The sequence below is a fragment of the Myotis brandtii genome, unplaced genomic scaffold (genome assembly GCF_000412655.1).
Source record: "Myotis brandtii unplaced genomic scaffold, ASM41265v1 scaffold529, whole genome shotgun sequence".
Lineage (NCBI taxonomy): Eukaryota > Metazoa > Chordata > Mammalia > Chiroptera > Vespertilionidae > Myotis > Myotis brandtii.
Window position 1 is genome coordinate 41,914 of NW_005369934.1, and position 23,740 is coordinate 65,653.

General features: G+C 37.8%; 1 protein-coding gene across 1 annotated transcript in view; it reads left to right on the forward strand.

Annotated features, from left to right (window-relative positions):
* Positions 1 to 16,914, forward strand: part of ASZ1 (ankyrin repeat, SAM and basic leucine zipper domain containing 1) — a 27,763-nt gene extending 10,849 nt beyond the window's left edge. The window contains exons 7-9 of the mRNA XM_005877713.2: positions 2,492 to 2,597; positions 12,623 to 12,736; positions 16,382 to 16,914. Coding sequence (XP_005877775.2) covers positions 2,492 to 2,597; positions 12,623 to 12,736; positions 16,382 to 16,534 — 373 coding nt within the window. The 3' untranslated portion in view covers positions 16,535 to 16,914. The remainder of the gene's footprint in view (positions 1 to 2,491; positions 2,598 to 12,622; positions 12,737 to 16,381) is intronic.
* Positions 16,915 to 23,740: the final 6,826 nt, after the last annotated feature.

A 23,740-nucleotide genomic window follows, 5' to 3' on the forward strand; every position in this document is an offset into this window, starting at 1 on the left:
GGCTGATGGCTGTTTGCAGGCTGGCCACAGCCCCTTCAGGGTGGGGGGTCCTGCTGCGGTGCCTGGCCAGTCTGGGTGAGGGGCTGAGGGCCGTTTTCAGGCTGGCTAAGCCCCCCAGCGGGGACCCTCACTCCATGAGGGTGTGGCCAGCCTGAGTGAGGGGCTGATGGCTGTTTGCAGCTGGCCACAACCCCCAGCCACCCAAGCTCCCAGTAGAGGCTGGCTGGAAGCAGGTATCTGGGATTTGTTTAGCTTCTATAATTGAAACATTGTTGCCTTTAGTGGAGGCCACAGCCGACTCAGGGCTGGCAGGAAGCTTGGCTTCCTCCATCGCCCACACAACCAAGCCTCCTGCTTGCTCCAGCTCTGTGGCTGCTGGCCGCCATCTTGGTTGGGTTAATTTGCATATAGTCACTCTGATTGACTGGTGGGCGTGGCTTAGGGTGTAGCGAAGGTATGGTCAATTAGCATCTTTGTCTTTTATTAGTGTAGATTTATTTGAATGCCATGTATATGCTAGACAAAATGCTAGGTGCTTTTCATACATTACCTCCTTCAGTCTTCTTTAGAGTTCTATTATCTCAATTCTAGAGATATGGAAATATTCGGCTGAAGATTAAGCTTTCCCAAGATCATAAATGTGGAAGCTGAATTCAGATTCATGTCTTTCTGACTCTAGAGCCTATGTCCTTAATTGTTATGCCATAATATTATATCTTTATCCCACTTCCCTACCACCCACCCCTAGATTCAGTTCCCTGCTGGTGCCACCACCTTCCATTGAAACCAAATAACAGAATCATCCTAGACTTTCCCTTTTCCTTTACATGCAACCTATCACCAAGTTGTTCAGTTTATTCTCCAAAATGTTTCTTTAAACCATTATCTACCCCTCCCCTCAATCAGACTGCCACTGCTAGATCCTTAGATTAAGCTTTTTTAAAAAATATATTTTATTGATTTTTTACAGCGAGGAAGGGAGAGGGATAGTTAGAAACATCAATGAGAGAGAAACATCGATCAGCTGCCTCCTGCATACCCCCTCCTGAGGATGTGCCTGCAACCAAGGTACATGCCCTTGACCGGAATCGACCCCAGGACGCTTCAGTCCACAGGCCGACACTCTATCCACTGAGCCAAACCAGTTAGGGCAGATTAAGCTTTTCTTCATCTTATCTTAGATCAGCAATTTTCAACTCTTTCATTTCATGGGACATATAAACTAATTATTAAAATTCTGATCTGACAAAAAAAAAAGGTATAATTTTGACCCATTTTCGATGGCTATTGTGCTGGCTGTTGTCATTTTTTTTACTTAACATTGTAGGGGAAAAGAGGTCAGTGCCCCTGACTAAACAGTCAGGTATTACATGTTTTAAGTTTTCTTGTGGCACACCAATTGAAAATCGCTGTCTTATATGGATGTTTCCATTAGTCTCCTACTTATTCTCTCTACTTTCACTTTCATGTTCCTTTAAACTACACCACTTCTCAAATAAGCTTTCTTATACAAAAATCTGATTTGCTACTTTTCTATTTAAATTCCTTCAATAACTCTATCTTATAAAAAAGATAAAATTCAGTTCCTTAGCATGTTACAAACATCTTACCTAATAATAGACAAACATGTAAATTGACCGTCCCTCCGCTATGCTCTCCAGCCAATCAGGAGAGTATGCAAATTAACCCAACAAAGATGGAGGTTAATTTGCATACATAGGCATGAAGACCGAAGGCCTGGGTCGTGGGTGCCGGAGGAAAACCGGTGCCGGCAGCCAGGGGAAGGGAAGGCCTATTGCACGAATCTCTTCGTGCAATGGGCCTCTAGTTCCTTAAATAAATGGTTATGTCTATTCTCTTTCCTTACTACTTTCCCATAATTGTGCTTTAGTTATATCTTGGAGACCTCCTACTCTCATACTTTTGCACCTGCTATTCTCTCCATCCATAATTCCTTCTCTTCCTTACCTTTGTTACTTTCTCTTCCTTCCTTACAAACGTATTCTACAGCTCCAGACTCAATTCAAGTAACCTTCCCTATGAAGCACTATTAATTCCCTATTCCCATTATACTAAGTTCATGATTTCTGTGTTTTAGATGCCTCCACTATAAACTTAGGTTAACAACAACTACCTTAAAGGAGTTGTTATGAGGAATTAAAGGAATAATAAATGTAAAATAACTAGTGCAGTGCCTTTAGATAGTACTCAAAATCGGTCCTTTAATACTCCTTCTTCATATAACTCTGTGAATAGTGATGTTATAATTGAATACTTGCCTCTCATTCTGAACTTGAAGATTTTGGAGATTTTCAAGATTAGAGATTTGGTTTACTTTGTATATTCAATGTCTGTTTCAGTTTCTGATACATATTAGCTAGTCTATGAATACATTTTAGAGAATATAATAAATATGACTAGACACTGAGTAGCCCAGTAGAATGAAGCAAATGGCTTACATGTGTGATTCCTGTCTATTTTCTCTTTTTAGTGGTGATGAGTTCCTCAACTTCCTTCTGAAATTAAACAAACAATGTGGCCATTTAATAACAGCTGTACAGAATATCATTACTGAGTTGCCTGTAAATTCTCATAAGGTATTCTACAAAAGTGAAGAAAAGTATGAATGCTGAAGAACATTTCAGATAAGTCTATGATAATTAGTAATAGCAGTGATACGTTAAAATTGTATTTTTATTCTAAAAAATATATCAATAAGTAAATATATTTACTATTACTTCTTTACAACTTATTAATTGAAAAACTTTTGTCTGCTAGCCCTCAAGAAAAGAAAAATGAGTCAGACTAAAAATTAAACTGATCTGTTTATTGTACTTACTATTTGTTCTAAAGGGAATTTAATTTAAAATATAAAGTGACAGGAGACCTAAGTGGAAGTTGAAACAAAACATTGTTGAGTGTTATTAAAAACCATATCAATATATAAGGTGTTTTAGCCCGACCAGCTTGGCTTAGTGGTTGAGCATTGGCCTATGACCCAGGAGGTCACAGTTCAATACCCTATCAGGGCATATGCCCAGGTTGTGGGCTCAATCCCCAATAGGGGGTGTGCAGGAGGCAGCTGATCAATGATTCTCCCTCATCATTGATGTTTCTATCTCTCTCTCCCTCTCCCTTCCTCTCTGAATTCAATAAAAAATTTAAAAAATAGTGGGTTTTGGATTTTATCAAATGTTTTTTCTGCATCTGTTGATACGATCATGAGATTTTTGTCTTTCAGTTTGTTTATGTGATGTTTCACATTTATTGATTTGTGAATATTATACTAGCCTTGCCCTGGAATAAATTTCACTAGATCATGGTGTATGATCTTTTTAATATATTGCTGGATCTAATTTGCTAATATTTTGTTGTTGATTTTAGCATCTATGTTATCAGAAATATTGGCCTGTAGTTCTCTTACTTTGTAGGGTCCTTATCAGGTTTTGTAATTAAGATAGTTCTGGCCTCATAAAAAGAGCTTGGAAGTGTTCCTCCTTCTGGATTTTTAGAATAGTTTGAGGAAGATAGGTATTAGTTCTTTGAATATTTGGTAAAACTCCCTTGTGGTGCTGTCCAGGCGAGAGATTTTATTTGCTGGGAGTTTTTTTTGTTTGTTTGTTTGTGGGTTATTTTTACTGCTTCAGTTACATCAGTTGTTATTGGCCTATTTAGGTTTTCTATTCCTCCTGATTGAGTTTTGGATGCTTGTGTATTTCCAGGAACTTGTCCATTTCATCCATGTTGCCCAGCTTATTAGCATATAGTTGAGTTGTTCATAGTATTTTCTTACAATCCTTTGTATTTCTGTGGTTTCAGTCGTTACTTCATCTCTTTTGTTACTGATTTTATTTATTTGGGTCCTCTATCTTTGTTTCTTGATGAGTCTGGCTAGCAATTCATCCATCTTATTTTATTTTTCAAAGAACCAGCTCTTGATTTTATAGATTTTTTGTATTGTTTTATTGGTTTCTATGTCAGTTATTTCTCCTCTGATCTTTATTATTTCCTTCCTTCTGTTTCCTTTGGGATTTTCTTTTTGTTCTCTTTTTATTTCTTTTAGTTGTAGGGTTAGTTCCTATATTTGAGATTTTTCTTGTTTCTTCAGGTAGGCCTGTAATGTTATGAACTTCTCTTTCAGGACTGCTTTCGCTGTGTCCCATAAATATTTGGGTTGTTGTGTGTTCATTTCCATTTGTTTCCAGGATGTTTTTTTTAATTTTTTTATCTCATTTGTAACCCAGTCATTGTTTAATAGCATACTATTGTTTAATAGCATACTATTTGGCCTCCATGTGTTTGAATGTTTTTGAGGTGTTTTTTTATTGTAGTTGATTTCTGGTTTCATGTGGTGTGATCCAAGAAGTTCCTTGATATAACTTCAGTCTTCTTGAACTTGTAAAGACATATTTTGTATCCTAACATGTGGTCTATCTTTGAGAATGCCCCAATGCACTTAAGAATAATATTTATTCTGCTGCTTTGGGATTAAATGTTCAGCAAATACCAGTTGAATCAATCTGATCAACTGTGTCGTTTAGGTCACTTTTTCTTTGTTTGTTTTTTTATCTAGAACACCTGTGCAGTGATATCAGTGGGGAGTTCAGGTCCTCTACTATGATTGTATTGCTGTCTATCTCTCCCTTAAAATCCTTCATGAGTTATTTTATATATCTACTAGAGGCCAGATGCACGAAATTCATGCAAGGGTCTTGGCCCTTGCAGATCTGGCTGCCTTGGCCCTCGCAGCCCCGGCTTCATCTGGAAGATTGTCCAGAAGGTCGTCTGGACGGTTGCTACGCTGTCCAGTCTAATTAGCATATTAGCTCTTTATTATATAGGATATATATTTAGCTGCTTCTATATTAGGTGCATATATGTTTACTAGTGTTACATCATCTTTTTGGAGTGATCCCTTTTAGTATTATGTAGTGACCTTCCATCTTTGTCTCTTTTTATGGACTATTTTGAAGTCTATTTAGTCAGATATAAGCAATCCTACCCCAGCTTATTTTTCAGTTCCATTTGTATGGAATACTCTTTTCCATCCCTTCACTTTCATCTTTTTAGCATTTCTTGCAATTCTGATTTTGTGGTAATAAACTCTTTCAGACTTTCTCTTGTCTGGGAAGCTCTTCAGTCCACCTTCAATTTTGAATTTTAGCCTTGCTGGATAGAGTAGTCTTAGTTTCAGATCCTTACTTTTTATCACTTTGAATACTCCATGCCATTCCCTTTGCCCTATGATGTTTCTGTTGAGAAATCAGTTGACAGCCTTATTGTAGCTCACTTGTAGGTTATTGACTGTCTCTCTCTTGCTGCCCTTAAGATTTTCTCTGTCTTTAGCATTTGCCATTTTAATTATGGTGTGTCTTGGTATGGGTCTCTTTGTGTTCATCTTTATTGGGACTCTCTGTGCTTCCTGAACTTGTATAATTTTTCCCTTCACAAAGTTAGGGAAGTTTTCTGTCATTATTTCTTCAAACAGGTTTTCTGTTCCTTGCTCAGATTCTTCTGCTTCTGGTACCCCTATAATGCAGATGTTGTTCTGTTTCATGTTGTCCCAAACTGTCCTTAAACTCTCGTTTTGCTTTTTAAGTTGTTTTTTTTTTTGCTTTTATAATTGATTTTTTTTTTACCTTGTCTCCCAAATTGCTGATTAAATCTTTTGTTTCATCAAGCCTGCTTTTAATTCCTTTCATGTATTCTTGATAGCAGATATAGTATTATTCATTTTTGATTGGTTCTTATTCATGGTTTCTGTGTTACTGTTTTTGCTGCTGTAGTTCCCACTAAGTTGCTTGTAGTTCTCACTAAGTTTCTTTAGCATCCTTATAACCATTACTCTGAACTCTGTCTTACTTCCATCTCATTTTGTGTGTGTTTTTCCTGGAGAGTCCTCCTTTTCATTCATTTGGTGGTTATTTCTTTGTCTCCCTATTTTAGTTGTCTGTTTGTGTTTGTTTTTATGTGTTAGACATACCTACAATGACTCTCAGTCTTTGTGGAGTGGCCTTGTGTAGTATATGTCCTGTAGGACACAGAGGTGCTTTCTCCTTGAACTCCTGAAGTGGGTGCTCTAGGAATGACTCTTCTGTAGGTTATTTGAGCTCTCCTGCTGTAATTGGGTCTTGATTGTCATTGTTCTTTACATTGGTGGGATCTCCTCTCAGGCTGGCTGTGACGCTCATTTCAGACAACATTTTTAGAGCTGTTGTACACATGTTGATAGGACAAAATAAAACAAAACTGGAAACAACCAAAAACATACAGAAGTACCCAACAACAGCAGCAAAAACAACTACAAAGAGCCCTTCCCAGTATGGCTCAATTGGTTGTCCCATGCACCACAAAGTCACTGGTTCAATTCTTATTCAGGGCACAAACCCGGTTGTGGGCTCCATCCCCCGTAGAGGGCCTGCAAGGAGGCAGCTGATCTGTGTTTCTATCTTTTATCGAAGTTTCTCTCCCTCTCCCTTCCTCTCTCTATAATCAGTAACAACATATTTATAAAGAAAAACAACTACAAAAGAGAATTATTAAAGAGAAAAGAGAATGAGAATAAATGAAAAAGAATGAAATAAAGTAGTAATAAAAATAAAAAGAATAGTAGAGAAGAGAGGAAGAGGAAAGATTCTGAAAGGAAAGAAGGGAGAGAAAAAATAAGAATAGAGTGGGGGAAAGGAAAACAGTAAAAAAGAAAGAATGAAAAAGTATAGAAAGGTAAAAAGAAGAGGAATATTAAGCAAAAGAAAAAACAGAGTAAGAAAAGAGGCAGCTAAGAGATATGAAAGAGAGGAGAAAAAGGGGAAAAGAGAAAAATAATAATAATAATACCAAAGCAATAAAAAAGAAAAATTAAAGAAAATAATGGAAAAACAAACACCAAAAAAAAATCAGTATGTGAAGTTTGTTTCAGCAGATTTTAGTGCCTGCTAGGATTTCCCTTTGGATCCTGCTCTCATGTTGTCTGAGGCTAACTTTTTTTTTTTGTATGCTTATTTTAAGCCTCCCTGGAGGTACTTTTGTGCTAACAGTCAGAAGCTGTCCAAGTTGGCCCTCCATGCCCCTTTCAAAGCTTTGAAGCAATCTACAGCTTATGGCTGCCTCCCCTGGGCTTGGCTGCCCATGGGAGGTGCCAAATTGAGCTCCAGTGCTTGTTTCTTAGTAGCATGGGGACCTATGGTGTGTCAGCAAATGTTTAGACTTCAGGGAAGAAGGTGGTTGTGTACCATTATTATTTCCTTGCCCTCGGTTGGGTGAAGTCCTTCTTAGGCTGTGGGTGTCTGCTGGAATCCAGGAGTTTCTGCTAGCTCTCCTGTAACACGGAAGCACCAGCCAGGTTCCCTGGAAAGTGGGAGGAGTGTCCCTACCCCATAGCCGGCTACTGATGCTTCCTGAGACTGCTGCAGGGTTGCTGGATTCCAGAGGGTGCAGTGAGTGGGATTCCTTAGGGTGGGGTGAGCTATATACCAGGAGGTTAGGTGTTTGCCTTTCCCCAGGCTTCTGCTGTTGGGAGGGGCTTATGCCTCTAAGGAAAAATGGTTGCTGTGATATGGGGGTTGGGGCATGGCGGGGAACTCAGCACAGGTATCCCCCAGCCACCTTCCCTGTGACTCTCCCCAAATGCTTCTACCCCTGACTCTCCTCAGGTAACTCTAGTCTGCACTGTCTTCCCTCTGCTGAAACCTAGGGGGAATGTCTAAGAATGAAAGTTCTGTGCACCAACCCTTTAAAGAAAGTGGCTTTGTCTCTGAGCAGCTCAGGCTGCTGCATGGGCAACTGTTCCCAGCTCTGGCTGTCTGGGCTGGTGAGCTCTGCCTGATGTCCATCCCCTCTCCTGCTGGGGCAAGGGTTCCTCACTCCTGGCCCAGCGCTCCTGAGAGCTGGGCCAGCACCTCTCACTTTCCCGCCCTTCCTACCAGTCTCAAGTGGCTTCTGCCCTTCCTGTTTAAATGTCTTCTCTTCAGGCAGTCTTCAACTGGTATTTCATGGTGAATATTCCCCAATTTAGTTTTAATTACAGTTGATTCTGGGAGGAGGGAGGAGAAAGGTCTACCTATTCTGCTGACATCTTCTAATCCTCTCTCAGTACCTATTGTTCATATTTTTCATCTTTTTTCTTCTTCTTAAAAAATATTAACATTTCATATAATACTGATTTGGTGATGACTAATTCCTTTAGCTTTCTTTGTATGGGAAGCTCTTTATCAATCCTTCAAATCTAAATGATAACTTTACTGGTTAGAATAATCTTGGTTGCAGGTTCTTTGCTTTTTTTCACTTTGAATATTTCTTGCCAATCCTTTCTGGACTGAAAGGTTTCTGATTAGAAATCAACTGCCAGCCTTATGGAATCTCCTTTGTTGATTACTAACAGCTTCTCTTTTGCTACTTTTAAAATTCTCTCATTGTCTTTAATCTTTTGCATTTTAATTATGATGTGTCTTGGTATGTATCTCTTTGGGTTCATCTGTGTAGGCCTCTCTGTGCTTTCTGGACTTGTATGTTTATATCCTTTACCCGGTATGGTGAGTTTTCTGTCATTATTTTTTCAAATAAGTTTTCAATTTCTTGCTCTCTCCTCCTTTTGGCAGCCTTATGATGCAAATGTTAATACAGTAAACCCTTGATTTTGTGGACCTCAATTTAATGGACTTTTAATTTAATGAATAAAATTTCTAGTCCATATGTTATATGTGAAAATTAATACCCTGTTAATTTTAAAATGCTTTTTACCAAGATTTGCTCATAATTTAAATAGGTAAATTTTTGTTATTAATTCACTGTTATTTTAAACAAATTTTACAAATAGACCATATTTTGGAAAAACACTGTAGTAATTTCACTGACATAAGTAAATATTATATATCTACAATTATAGTCTATATATTTACATATTTTTAAAAATATATTTTTATTTATTTTAGAGAGGAAGGGGTAGAGAGAGATAGAAACATCAATGATGAGAGAGAATCATTGATTGGCTGCCTCCTGCACGACCCCTACAGGGAATTGAGTCCACAACCTGGGCAAGTGCCCTGACTAGGAATCGAACTGTGACCTCCTGGTTCCTAGGTGGATACTCAACCACTGAGCCATGCCTGTCAGGCTATAATCTATATATTTAATAATGAGGCACCACTTGTAAACAATGTTTGCAGAATGATTGGCACATGATCACACCACTTTGTCTGTGGTGATTGGTTCTGTTGTCTCATGGCATTACTTTCTGCAGCAGTTTTAATGTGCACTAGGCCACTCTCCAGCTGTGTGTATTTGTTTATTTGCTGTGACTGGTGAATGCATGGAGTTAGTTGACCTATTCAGTATACATTAAAAATTTTTGTAATGCATATAGGAAGCTTGTCTGTGGAATTAAACTTTTCATACATATTTAATTTTAATTACACAAACATGTCTACATAAGTAAAAACCAGTAGGCTAATTTGTCAATTTTTTAACATATGCATTTGGAAAACCTATTTTATTACATAATGAACTTTACTTATAATGGACACCTCCTTGCTCAAATTAATCCATTATATTGAGGTTTTACTGTACGCTTAAAGTGGTCTCATAGGCTCCTTATACTCTCTTCATATTTTTGGAGTCTTTTTTCCTTTTCTGTTCTGATTGGGTGTTTTTTGTTTCCTTGTATTCCAAATCACTGATTTGATTCATTCTCAACTTCATCTATTACTCTATTGTTGATTCCCTGAAAATTATTCTTCATTCAGTTATTGCATCCTTCATTTCTGACTGTCCTTTTTTAATGCTGTTGAAACTCTCACTAAGTTCATCGAACATCCTTATAACCAGTGTTTTGAATTCTGCATCTGATAGGTCGCTTGTCTTCACTTTTTTTTTTTAGTTCTTTTTCCATATTTTGTTTTGTTCTTTCATTTGGGACATGTTTCTATTTTGCAAGCCTCCCTGTGTTTGTTTTTATTTATTAGGTAGAGCTGTTACATTTCTCAGGCTTCATAGAGTGGCCTAATGTAGTAGGTATTCTGTAGGATCCAGTGGCATAGCCTCTTTGATCACCCAAACTGGGCACTCGAGATGTACCCCCCCATGTGGGCTGTATACATACACCCTCCTCTTGTAGTTGATCCTTTATTGCTATTCACACATTAATGGGAGGGATTTACCCCTAGGTCAGTGGTCAGCAAACTGCGGCTCGAGAGCCACATGTGGCTCTTTGGCCCCTTGAGTGTGGCTCTTCCACAAAATACCGACTTCTGTGCATGGGCCACAGTTTCAATCGCACTGTACATGCACGCTCGCACGTGGTATTTTGTGGAAGAGCCACACTCAAGGGGCCAAAGAGCCGCGTGTGGCTCGCGAGCTGCAGTTTGCAGACCACTGACCTAGGTCAATCAGCTGCAAGGGCTGCCATGACCACTGACCTCTGACCACTGTGCAGGATCAGCTGTGCTGGGGCTCACCCCACTGAGCAGAACTTATTTGTTGGGTCTCTGGTGCCTGCTGAGTCCACCCATTCGGTGTGTTGCTTGTGGAGGTGATAGGGTGGTGGTGTGTTGATGCTGTCTAAAGCTGTAACTGGCTCTGAGGCCTCCCTAGAGGTGCAGGCCATGGTCAGCTGCTGCCTGTGTTCTGCCTAGGTCAGTGATGGCGAACCTATGACACGCAAACTCATTTTTTTGGTTGATTTTTCTTCGTTAAATGACATTTAAATATATAAAATAAATATCAAAAATATAAATCTTTTTTATACTGTGGTTGCAAATATCAAAAAATTTCTATATGTGACATGGCACCAGAGTTAAGTTAGGGTTTTTCAAAATGCTGACACGCCGAGCTCAAAAGGTTCACCGTCACCGGCCTAGGTCCACCCAGCATGAGCTATAAAGCAATCTGCAGATGGCTGGTGCCTGTGCTGTGCTTAGAGGTGCCCAGGAGAGGCCAAGCTGTGAACTAAGGCCAGCTGTGGCTAGTTCTGGGCCTAGGGCCACTTTGCAAGAGGTATAGGACTCCCTGAGGCCAGGTGCTGCTTATTTGTGAGATTTTAGAAAAATCTGAGGCATGAGCCAAAATAGGTCATTCGTTTGGAAAAGCCCCTGGAAACAGCTTGGGTGGGCCCCAAAGTTGCATCGGGCAGAGTCTCAGTGAATTACCAGGGTGGAGCAAACAGGTGAGGCAGTTTGTTGGAGTCTTAGATATGGTGCCTGCCTACTGGCTCTGTGGGGGGTGGGCTCATCAAAGGAATGATAACCTCTGCCAGTACTTCTCTCTGGGATAGAGCTGCCCCTCTAGCTCTTGCCCTGATGGTGGACAATTCAGTTCTTCCTTCTATGTCTCTGGTGCCTTTTGAGCTGCTGCCCTGGTGCTGGAATTCAGAAAGAGTGAGTCTCAGTAAGTCTGTATGCAGACCCTTTAAAAGGAACTGCCTGGGACTTCAGCCACTCTGTCCCCTTCATCCTCCATCCCAGCTTTTAATTTTTGATTTATTTTTTATTGGTTTTAGAGAGGAAGGGAGAGAGAAACATCCATTTGTTGTTCCACTTATTTTATGCAATCATTGGTTGATTCTTCTATGTGCTCTAACCAAGAATTGAACCCACACCTTGGCATGTCAGGACAATGTTCTAACCAACTGAGCTACCCCACTAGGGCCCCTGCTGATTTTTGCAGGGTCTTCTTTTCCTGGGTTGGGGGCCTAGTATGGGGCTGGAATACCTTGCTCCTCAGCAGGGACCTCTGCAGCCAATATATCCCTGCCAATTTTTGTCTGCTACACATGGGTGTAAGACAGCGGTTCTCAACCTGTGGGTCGCGACCCCTTTGGGGATCGAACGACCCTTTCACAGGGGTCGCCTAAATACATCCTGCATATCAGATATTTACATTACGATTCATAACAGTAGCAAAATTACAGTTATGAAGTAGCAACGAAAATAATTTTATGGCTGGGGGTCACCACAACATGAGGAACTGTATTAAAGGGTCGCGGCATTAGGAAGGTTGAGAACCACTGGTAAGACCATCCCATTCCGAGTCTCTGCCCCTTTTACTAGTCTTCATGTGGCTTCTTCTTAAATTCCTAGTTGAAGAATTTCCATTCAGTCAGACTTCAGGCAGTTTCTAATGTTGGTGGTTCTGTAGTTTAGTAGTAATTTTGATATAGTTGTGGGAGGAGACTGGAAATTTTAAATAGAGAAAAGTAAGTGACCCATAAAAGCAAACCTGTTTTGTAGAGGTTTTTTTTTTTTAATGTGATTTGGCTTTAGCTTTATAGCTTTTTACTTTATAGGGTAAACATTTTAATGTACTTGTTTTCCTATAATTTTTTATAACATTAATATGGGAATCCTGTCATTCTTCAAACTTTCATGAATTTATTTTTCATCATAAATATCATTATTACTAATGTTAGTCTCCATAAAATTATATGTACTACATATATTTAGTAAATTCATTCAAGAAACTGGGTTTGACTATTTGTATAATGTTACTGACTTCTTTCGGTGTTAGGATTTATCCTGAAAAAAAAAATGCTTTTCCGTTAAATAATTTAATGTTGTATAATTTTTGTGGATATGACGTTGTGGAAGTTGTTTTCTATTATTTAACATGCAACTTTTGAAAATATTGACAGATAGTACTTGAATGGGCTTCGCCTCGGAATTTTACTTCAGTTTGTGAAGAACTGGTTAGCAATGTTGAAGATTTGAATGAAGAGGTCTGCAAACTAAAAGACTTAATTCAGAAGGTATATATTTAGCATAAAAATGGGGGAAATAATTTGTAGGATAGTATGTTAGACAATGAAGTAATTCTGACAAGAGCAACGTAAGCTACCACTAAACAGTTGGAAAGAGACAGTTTCCAAAGGAAGAAGTATACGTAGGAAACAAATTTTCATCAAAGAAATGCATACTAAAAAACAATGATAGATCATTTTCATCTTTTACATTAGCAGGGATAAGTGTATTAACCCATTTCTGGTTAGAGTTCACAAAACTTATAGTTTCATATGAAACAGGCATCACAATCCCTTTTAGAAACAGTTTGACAAGATGTGCTAAGAACCATAAAAATATTTGTATCTTTCAATAATAGTTTAATGAATTCAAAATTGTATGTACCATGAGTGTCCTATATTAGCAAAATGAATAAATAAATTATTGTACACTTAATATAATGATTTGCAGCCAGTTGAGAAAATAATGAAAATGAAATATCAGCTTTTTAAAGATATGAAGTTATATTTGTAAGTTTTACTTATATGTAAATATGCAGATAAAAAATTACCAAAATGAAAGTTCATTATCTGTGTTAATGAGATAGGACTGTGGATAAAAATACTTGTTCTGGTTTTTAAAATACATTTTTATTTCAGAGAAGGGAGAGGGAGAGAGAAACATCAATGATGAGAGATCGGCTGCCTCCTACATGCCACACTCTGGGGATGGAACCCACAACCTGGGCATGTGCCCTGACAGAAAATCGAACCATGACCTCCTGGCTCATAGGTCAACACTCAACCACTGACCCACACCGGCTGGGCTATTCATTCTACTTTTTAGACTTTCTATAATATCTTTTATAATTTAACTTTAAAAAAAAGTATGTGGCTTTTTTGTTATTGTTTCTATACTCACATAGAAGTATATATCTGGATTCAAAGACAGGTGATTTTCCCCCTTTCAGAAAATAGGCTGTAACAAAATCTAAGCTGCTGAAATTGGGAACTCTTTTGAAGATAGTTAACAAAGGAAAACACTTTTACCTGAGTAAAGAACTCAATTCTGAGTTCTTCAAGTTTATAGGTATGAAATGTATTTGTTAAATAAAGTTTTTTAATATATGATGTGAACATTAGATTATGGATTAAATTTTATAGCATCAACTCATAAATTATTTCATATTTTCATAAAAAAAGTTTTCCTCGCCCTAGCTGGTTTGGCTCAGTGGATAGAGGGTCGGCCTGCAGACTGAAGGGTCCCGGGTTCGATTCCGGCCAGGGGCACATGCCTGGGTTTCAGGCTCCATCCCCAGTGGGGGTTGTGCAGGAGGCAGCCAATCAATGGTTCTCTCTCATTGTTGATGTTTCTGTCTCTTTCTTCCTCTCCCTTCCTCTCTAAAATGAATAAAATATATTTTTGAAAAAGTTTTACTCTCAATAAATTTGATACATGTTCCAAGTAATTGTCATTCTAGCTATTAACAAAGATATGTTCAGTCAAAAGAAGTCTTTTTAAAAAGTGAGCAGAAAATTGAGAAGCAAATTCTACAAAAAATAGGAAAATAAAGATATTTTAAATGGAGCAAATAAGCAATCTATTTCAAAATTATTATAGAGGATACCTCCATTCCAGAGAACGAGGCATCATGGAAGTTATATTATCTCTTACATTTATTTATTCAACAAACATAAGAATGCCTTCTGTATGTCAGGCAAATTGTGCTACACAGGCTATAGAGAGCCTGACTTGCTAAAAACATGAAAATTATAACATTGTTCATCTTCACTACTTGCATCGTCTGGAAAATGATACTGATTTTACTTAGTATGGTGTTTTTCATGGGAATCCAAGGGAAATTGGGAAGGAGTTATGTAAAAATATCTCCTGCAAAGCATCAACTTTTAATGTTTAGTGTGGGAAATTCCCTAAGACATCTTTGCCTCAATTATTTGATTTCTTCAAGATGAAATGAAAACATTTTGGGCGCGGGGGTGGAAGATTGAGATGAAATTAGAGAGACACCAGATTTTTCTTAAAGGAATGAAATTAAGAAATACTGCTCTAGGGGTGACTTTGACTCTAAAACATAAATAATCAAATAAAGTATTGTATTTATTTTAATGTGACTATAAACAGAAATTTCAGCTTTCTTTAGCTAAATAGACCTTTTTTCTGTGACCCTCTTTATCTTGAATCTGTACATTTCTATGTGAGGGCTAGCCTTGGTTAATAATAATAGCTTATACAGTTCTTTGGGCAGGGAAGTTAATTTTGGATCAAGCTAGTGCATTGTTTTTTGGGGGTTTTTTCCTGAATTAGTCTTAATCACCATAGTGAAATTTTATTTAAAGAACTTAAGAGCTTCCAAATTTGGAAATATGCTATCATGCCTATTTAGCTTATGATATTTGAAAGTTTACCAATAATAACTGAAGGGAATTTTTAAAAGAACCATATGAGTTACCATAAGTATATGGAGATAACAGAGAGAGGGTAGGAGAGGTCAAGACTGGACTTTAGCACCACATCACTCTCTTTCAAACCAACACACTGACAAGCTCCTGTCAGGAAGGGTCATTCTAAGTAATTGGTTAATAAAAGGAATTACTGTCTCAGGATTCAGTAAATGGAACATCAGTGTCAAAAAGGAATCTGTTGCTGAATGAAGCCATTTGGAAGTTAGACCAAGAATACAGTATTAATGAGATTGGCACTGATGTCTGTTTCTACTATAAATTGAAAATTAATTTTGCAGGCTTTTAAAATTAAATATTTATACTGTAGATTTTAGAAGTAGTTATTCTTGCTAATGATGAAAGTATTTGTCACCACTCCAGTACAGGATGCTTTTAGTAAATATTGCTCTATAAATGTGCCTGATTATTTTTATCTTTCAAGAATCTTTTGGTTTCTGTTCATTTTCTCTCTTCTCCTCCTCCACCAACAACTGTCTCCTCTCTCTCTCTCCCTCTCCCTCCCTCTCCGTGTCCCCTTCTTCCCTCCCTTTCTCCCCCCCCCCCCCCCCTCTCTCTCACACACACACACACACACACACACACACACACACACACACACACACGATTTGGGGAACATTTTAGCAAGTAAGGTCTGTGTATAGAAGCTGAGAAACTGGGTCATGTACTTTCATTGCGGAAAAGTGCTAGAAAAACCACTTAGGTTTTTATTGATGTTTGTTCCTCAATTATATTTAAATAAAGGATTAAACTTCTAGCATTAGCGTCATATCTTACAGCTTTTGTTAAGATTTACATATTGTAGGTACGTTATAAGAACAATTAACTTTTTTATAAGAAACCAAGTGATATTTAATACAGAAGGAAAAATGCAATTATCATTTCTTAGGTAGAAATAGAAACGTTGATATTAAAGAAACTTTAACTTATGACAAAAACATGATATTAAAATATAATAACTATAAGAACATTTATTTTTAATGTGAAACTCATGGTTTACTATAATGAATCCTGGTGAAAGAAAGACTAAAGACATATGTGGTCACTTTAAATCTTACATAAGAATCTTGCACTGGCTACATCTAAATCATGCATTAACATGGATATATTATTATATTTTTTAGATCAAATATATTTCTATTTTCAGTGTACTACATGTACATTAACTCCTTTTTCCCCCATGCAAAATATTAGTTACAAAACGAAAGAGAAAATGATCCAACTCATATACCATTAATAGAAGAAGTATCTACATGGAATAATAGAATTTTGAAGAGGACAGCTATTACAGTATGCGGATTTGGATTTCTTCTTTTCATTTGCAAGCTAACTTTCCAAAGAAAATAATCTTAATATTTATTTTGACTATTGTATGTATATTTTATTTAAATAACCTTAAAATGTTACTTTTAACCATTTGTGGCTCAATAAAACTACATTCTTTGCCAGTATTCCTCAGGAAATATTATGATAGCATAGAGTAGGGAATTTTTCTTTAGAAAGTGGTTTGTGACTTTGAGTTAAAATATAATTTGTTATATTTTATGATAATTTTGATCAAGCAGTAAGTTATGATTCTTAAATTTGATCCTGTGACTCTAAATCACATTCAAAATAAAAGTTTCATCTGATATTCTTTGACATTTAAAAAGTGTTTATTTGTCACAGTGAATCCTATAAAATCCATAGTGTTCATTAATCAATAGCTTTCTTTTAGTTTTTATGTTCCCTCTCATTATTATGTAATAAGGACTTTCTCATTTAATTTTGTAGTTATGTAACATTATTAGGAAATTATTTAGAAAGTATTCCAGAGAATTTAAAGGATAATGATAAAATGTAACATTTTTGAATTATAGTTTAAAATTCTAGGGAAAATGTTTTAAATGTAAAGTAAAAAAAGAAGAAAACTTATGTAATGTATTTAATGGGAACATGTGACATGTACTGTGTGTGACATTCTTGAGGATGTTAAACATTTGGCATAAAATTTATCATTAGTGTAAATAATACACAATTTCTCTTTTTTTCCCCCAAAACAAAATGTTCATATTTTTTTGAAATATGTTTTTATTGATTTTTAGAGAGAGAGGAAAAGAGAGAGAAACATCAATGAGAGAGAAACATCTATCACTGCCTCCTGCATGCCCCCTACTGGGGATCTAGCCCATAACCCAGGCATATGCCCTGACCAGGAATATAGCCGGTGACCTCTTGATGCATGGGATGATGCTGGGCCAATTAAGCCACACCAACCAGCGCATATTCAGATTTAATAGTGATGTTAATCAAAGGGCAGACCCAAATTAGCAGGGAATATAGTAGTTAAATCTTGTTCGACTTAGAAAAGATGCACTTGATCTATAACTATTGAAAGGTAAACATCAAGCAAAGGGGAAAATTATGGAAAGGAAGAACAGTATAAGGACCAATAATTAGCAGCAATTTCTGCTCTTAGTTATACCAAAGCAACAAGACTTGAATCATCGTTCTTTTTCTGAGAATATACTCAACCATATATCATTGTGAAGAACTGATGTCTAAAATTTTAACCTAAGTGCCATAGCATTTTTTTATTCTGATGTCCCTCATTCAGATGGGGTTAAGACTTAGAACTAAACTGGAATATGAATAGAATAGTTACTTCTTTTAACACATGTATTTCACTACTAGCACAACACTTAGGTTAAATTAAAGGTGTTTAATGTTAATTTTAGTTTCCTTAAAAGAACTGTAGGAATGATATGATTGATTTTTAAAAAACTGTAGGAAAATGACAGACATGCTACTGATTGTATACTTATAATACTCTTACCTCAGTTCATCTTGAAGGTAATCATTTTTCTTCTATTGGCTTGTGGGTCACTATTTTTTTTCTCTAGCCAAACCAAATCTATGCATCTCTCAGATACTAAGATAAAACTTTTAAAATGCAAATTAACAAAATATTTGTTTTCTGAAAGAATTTACGATATAATTCCTTAAAATAATGATCTGCCCTAATGAAATTCAACTATAATTAGCTACTCAGGGGAAAGAAATACTGTAAAGTCCATTGTATCTGCATATTCTGAGTATATTTTTATTCCTTGACACACAGTCTGATTTTCAGACTACAGATTGAGAATAAGTAGGGCAGCATTTATTGTGATAAATTGTTTCTTCATGGGCAAAGTATCAATAGAATAAATAAAATTATCCAAATGGTTTGATATTGGTTGTTGTTTTTTTATCTCTTCCTACTCTGATTATTTGACTTATAATAATTACAATGCTGTATTATGAGGAGTGGTATCGCTCCTGGAATATTCATTCTTTACAAGATAGCTCAATACAAATTATTTTTATTCTTGTCTTAAATTCCATAGAGACCTCCCTAAAACAACAGACAAAAGTATTGTAAACCAAGTTTTAATTCTATTCCCTTGAAAGTAGTAAAACATTTTTTATTAACTGGTACTTAGTTTTTAACTAGTTGGGGTCAAACGTGTTCTTATAGCTTTGGAATCAATTTGGGAACTCAATCCATTATAAGCCCCTGTTGGGATGCAGGTATCTTTGAAGGAGAAGCATGCTTACTTGACACTTTTTTTATTGTATAGAAAATTTTACAAGAATTTTATTTATGACTTGACAGTATTCTCCTTAGAAGGAGATACCAGGAGAATTTCTGAGTTTAGATGATAGAATAATTGCTAACAGGAATTATAATCACAAGGCTAAAATACAATCCCAAAGTAATTAAGATGTATAGCTAGGAGAGTGGACTGAATTTGTGAACACCCAATGAAGAGAGAACCAGAGAAAAAATTCTTACAGCCACTATGAATTAAGAGAGGGCGGCATCAAACTTTGATAGGTTCTCACATATGAGGAACTTCCTAATTGTTTAGGTAGGAACCAACCATTTGTGGGAATTCCAGAAATTGTAGGATAGCAGGTATTTAAATGCTATTGAATTTAAAGGGGACAATTGAAGGGGAAAGTCTTATAGTCTATTACAATGGCTGGGTTTCTATTCACTTCCTCAAGATTTCATAATATATTTGCATGTCAAAATCCAGAGAAGAGTTTCAAGATGGCTGCAGAGTAGCTGGATGCCCTTGCTCCCAGCCAGGGGTGGGATTTATAGTTAAAATATTGCGCAGTCAACTTGAATAACCAAGTAAAGTATAGGGGATTGGAATTATATCTAAGGAGCACTGAAGAAATTACATAGATACTGGCAAGAGGAGTGTTGTGGACAGGGGAGCCCTCCTCAAGAAAGTGTGGTGGCTGAGAGGCCCGAGGGATATCAGCTGCAAAGCTTCCTCCCCATTGGAGTGAGGGGTCTTGATCCCAGGCAGGGATTCCAAAACTAGAGCAGCAGAGACAGGAAGAACAGCCCACTTAGCATCAGGCAGAGGGAACAAGAGGGACTGTCAGCCTGGGAGACTTGGATGCACCTTCCAGTGAAGGAGTGCTGCTCCTATTGTTAGCCTAGTCTGAGATGCTTGCTCCTGGCTCTGACTGCTGGAGAGTCTATGATGCTGTGTTTGAGTCCAGTAAGGGGTTGTGGGCTGCACCGAACAGTAACGTTGAGGGACCCTCTATTTTCTTGAAAGACATCATGCAGAGCCCCCGTGAGTGACTAAACTATTTGGCTTGGGGAAATGAGGAAGGTCTCTCGCACCTTGATTGAACAGTCAGAACCATTCCCCCCACCTGCGCAGCCTCCTAGAGTGCCCCATCCTACTGGGTTGGCAGCACCAGGAGCAGTGCAGGTCTGGGATGCTTGGCCCACACTGCAGAGTTGGGAACCCAATTAAAGCTGGAAATTTGGTGCCCACTTTGCAGAAACCAGTGTGAGGAGGGATCAGAGTCCTGCACAGGACTGATTTTTTTTTTTACCCCCTCATGCTTTGTCTGGTGGCACAACGGTGCCAGTGCCATGCAGGGCTGTGATTTTTGGACTGTATCCCCCCCCCCCCCCCAGGGAGGCTTCTGTCAGGGAGACAGACAGTTGAGTGCTGGGTTCTGTGACTGCATTGTGGGGAGGCTGATCCAAGCTCCCTGGGAAGGAGAGCTAGAGCGCCTTCCCCTCTCCTGAAGGCATGAAAACCATCCACAACAGGAAACTGGTTCAGCCCTGTGAAATACTAAATATGCCCGCTGGGCGCAGTTCTGTAGCTCAGAGCAGGACATTCTAAATGTGAGACCCACAGCAGCTGTAGTCTGGGACCAAGAAGAAATGCTTGCTTTAGATCAATCCTCCTGAGCCCAGGGTAGCTGAAACCACCCCTGAGGAGAAGATGCCAACCTGATCCTGTAGCAAGCCCCTTAGGGGAAACTGAGTTGGAGTCTCTGGTAGAGACTGAGGAGTTTGGCTTTGAAGCAGAGACTAATTTCTTCTCACTAAGTGCCTGACTGTGTAATGTCCAAGCAGGTGGTCCACTAGCCTGAGCTAGGCTAGCCTAGGTACATTCTACAGATTCTCCTTGGAAGACTCTGGAGGAAGATCAGGCAACTCATGGAGGGAGTGGAGTAGCTAAAAGGTGGAGGTGGACCTCAGGGAGCCTTGGGCTGACCACAGATCTGCCCCCTGCTCTTAAGTTGAATAAAGCTGACCCATGTACACAGATTGATCCCTCCCACACACATACAGGTCTTGCAGATGAGGACATAAACAGTGAACTGAGTGGTAACTACATACAGGTAGCCAAAGGCCATAGTCTACACACAATGTCTTACAGCAATCTACATCTGAAACGCATCCAAAAGTACACAACCAACACAACTAGTGGTGAGCTTCAGATCACACCAAAGCTTGACCCAACTAGACATACAAGGTGGACCCTGGCAGGCTCCAGGCCCTGCTTAGAACAACCCTGCCTCAGGGGGCAGCATCTCAAACATGGTGATAAAGATACTACTATAGATACCCAGCCTGAAGGGTTAACAATTGTGCCTCTGAGCCCATCAAGGCACCTTAAGACTGCACCTGCAGAGCAATTTGCATGCCAGGTTAAGGGTTCAAACTCAGCCAGACTGAGGATCAATCCCACCCAGAAAAGGGTCAACATCAATCAAGACCCAATTACAACAGGGGGACTTTACCCACACAAGAGGCATTCCTAGAGCACCCAGCTCAGGAGAACAAAGACACTGTGCCACTTGGTCCCACCTACTACCAGAAGACCACTCCACCAAGACTGGGAATCATAGTTATGTCTAACACATAGGAACAAACACAAAAGACGCCAAAATGGAGAGCCAAAGACACAGGCCCCAAATGAAAGAATAGGAGGAATCTTCAGAAAAAGAGCTAAATAAAATGAAGGCAAGCAATTTATTAGTTAGTTCAAAGTAATAGTCATAGGGATGCTTAAAGAACTTAGAATAACAGCAGCATGAAAAAGGACATGGAAATCAAAAAGAATAATCAGTTGGAAATGAAGAATGCCATATCTGAAATACAGAATACACTGGAAGGAATAGCTAGCAGACTGGACAAAGTAGATGATTGAGTCAGTGAATTAGAAGACAAAACAGAAAAAAAAATCAATTAGAACAGCAAAAATAAAAAATAAGCAGCAGGAGAATAGTATAAGGGAATTTTGAGACATGAAATATAACAACATTCACATCATAGAGGTACCAGAAGGAGAAGAAAGCAAGCAAGCAAGGGATACAGAACCTGTTTGAAGAAAGTATGACAGAAAATTTCCCTAGTCTGGTGAAGGAAAATGCCATACAAGTTCAGGAAGTACAGAGAGTCCCAATCAAGATGAACCTAAAGAGACCCACACCAGGACATGTCATAATTAAAATGGCCAAGATTAAAGATAAAGAAAGAATCTTAAAGGCAATAAGAGAGAAACAGTCAGTTATCTACAAAGGACTTCCCATGAGGCTGTAAGCTGATTTCTCAACAGAAACATCAGGCCAGAAGGAAATGGCATGAGTACACAAAGTAATGAAAAGCAAGAACCTGCAACCAAGATTGCTCTATCCAGCAAGGTTATCGTTAAAAATTAAAGGTGAAATAAAGAGCTTCCCAGAAAAAAGAAGACTAAAGGAATTCATTACCACCAACACAGCATTGAAAGAAATGCTAAAGGGATTGCTTTAAGAAGAAGAAGAAACAGAGAGGAACTTAGGTATAAAGAATAAAAATGGTAATAAGTACCTAAGTGGTAGTAAGTAATAACCTTAACTGTAAGTGGATTAAATGCTGAATCAAAAGACATAGGGTGGTTGAATGGGCAATAAAACATGACCCATATATATCCTGTCTACAAGAGACCTAGCTCAGAACAAAAAGACTCACAAAGAATGAAAGGAATTGAAAAAAAATTCCATGCAAATGGAAACAAAAAAAGAGCTGGGGCAGCAATGTTTATATTTGACAAAATAGACTTCCAAACAAAGGCCATAAAAGACTAAGAAGATTACTGCATAATAAGAAATGGATCATTCCAACAAGAGGATATAACCCTTATACATATATTGGCTCCCAATATAGGAGTGCCTAAATATATATATATAAAAAAAAAAAACTCTTGGTGGACTTTAAAGGAGCAATAGACAACAATACACTCATAATAGGGGACCTTAACATCCCACTAATATCACTACATAGGTAGGTCTTCCAGACAAAAAACCAATAAGGGAACAGTGACCTAAAACAATATACTTGATCAGATGGATTTAATTGATATTTACAGAACATTTCATCCCAAAGCATAATACACATTCTTCTCAAGTGCACATAGAACATTTTCACACATAGACATGTTAGGACACAAAATAAGTATTAACAAATTCAAGAAGTTTGAAATCATACCAAAGATCTTCTCTGATCATAATAGCATGGAACTAGAAATCAGCCATGATTTTTAAAAAAAGCTAAAAAATATTCAAACACATGGAGGCTAAATAGCATGTTTTTAAACAATGAATGGGTTACCAATGAGATCAGGAAGAAAAAAAATTGTGTGGAAACAAACAAAAATGAACAAACAACCCCAAATCTATGGAACACAGCAAAAGTAGTACTTAGAGGGAAGTTCATAGCACTACAGGCCTATCTCAAGCAACAAGAAAAATCTCTAGCATATAAGCTAACCTACACCTAAGAGAACTGGAAAAAGAACAGCAGGAAAAGCCCAGAGTACATAGAAAGAAGGAAATAATAAAAATCAGAGGGAAAAAATGGCATAGAAATGAAAAAGATCAATGAAACCAAGAGTTGGTTCTTTGAAAGGATACATAATATTGATGAAGCTTAAACCAGGCTCATCAAGAAACAAAGAGAACCCAAATAAATAAAATCAGAAATGAAAGAGGAGAGGTAACAACTGACATCACAGAAATACAAATGATTGTAAGAAAATATTACAAAACTATATAGCAACAAATTGGGAAACCTGGTTCTAGTATTTTTTGGTGGAATTGTTAAGGTTCTTTATACACAATATCATGTTATCTGCAAATAATGACAGTTTTACTTCTTCCTTTCCAATTTGGATGCCTTTTATTTCTTACTAGAGGCCCGGTGCACAAAAATTTGTG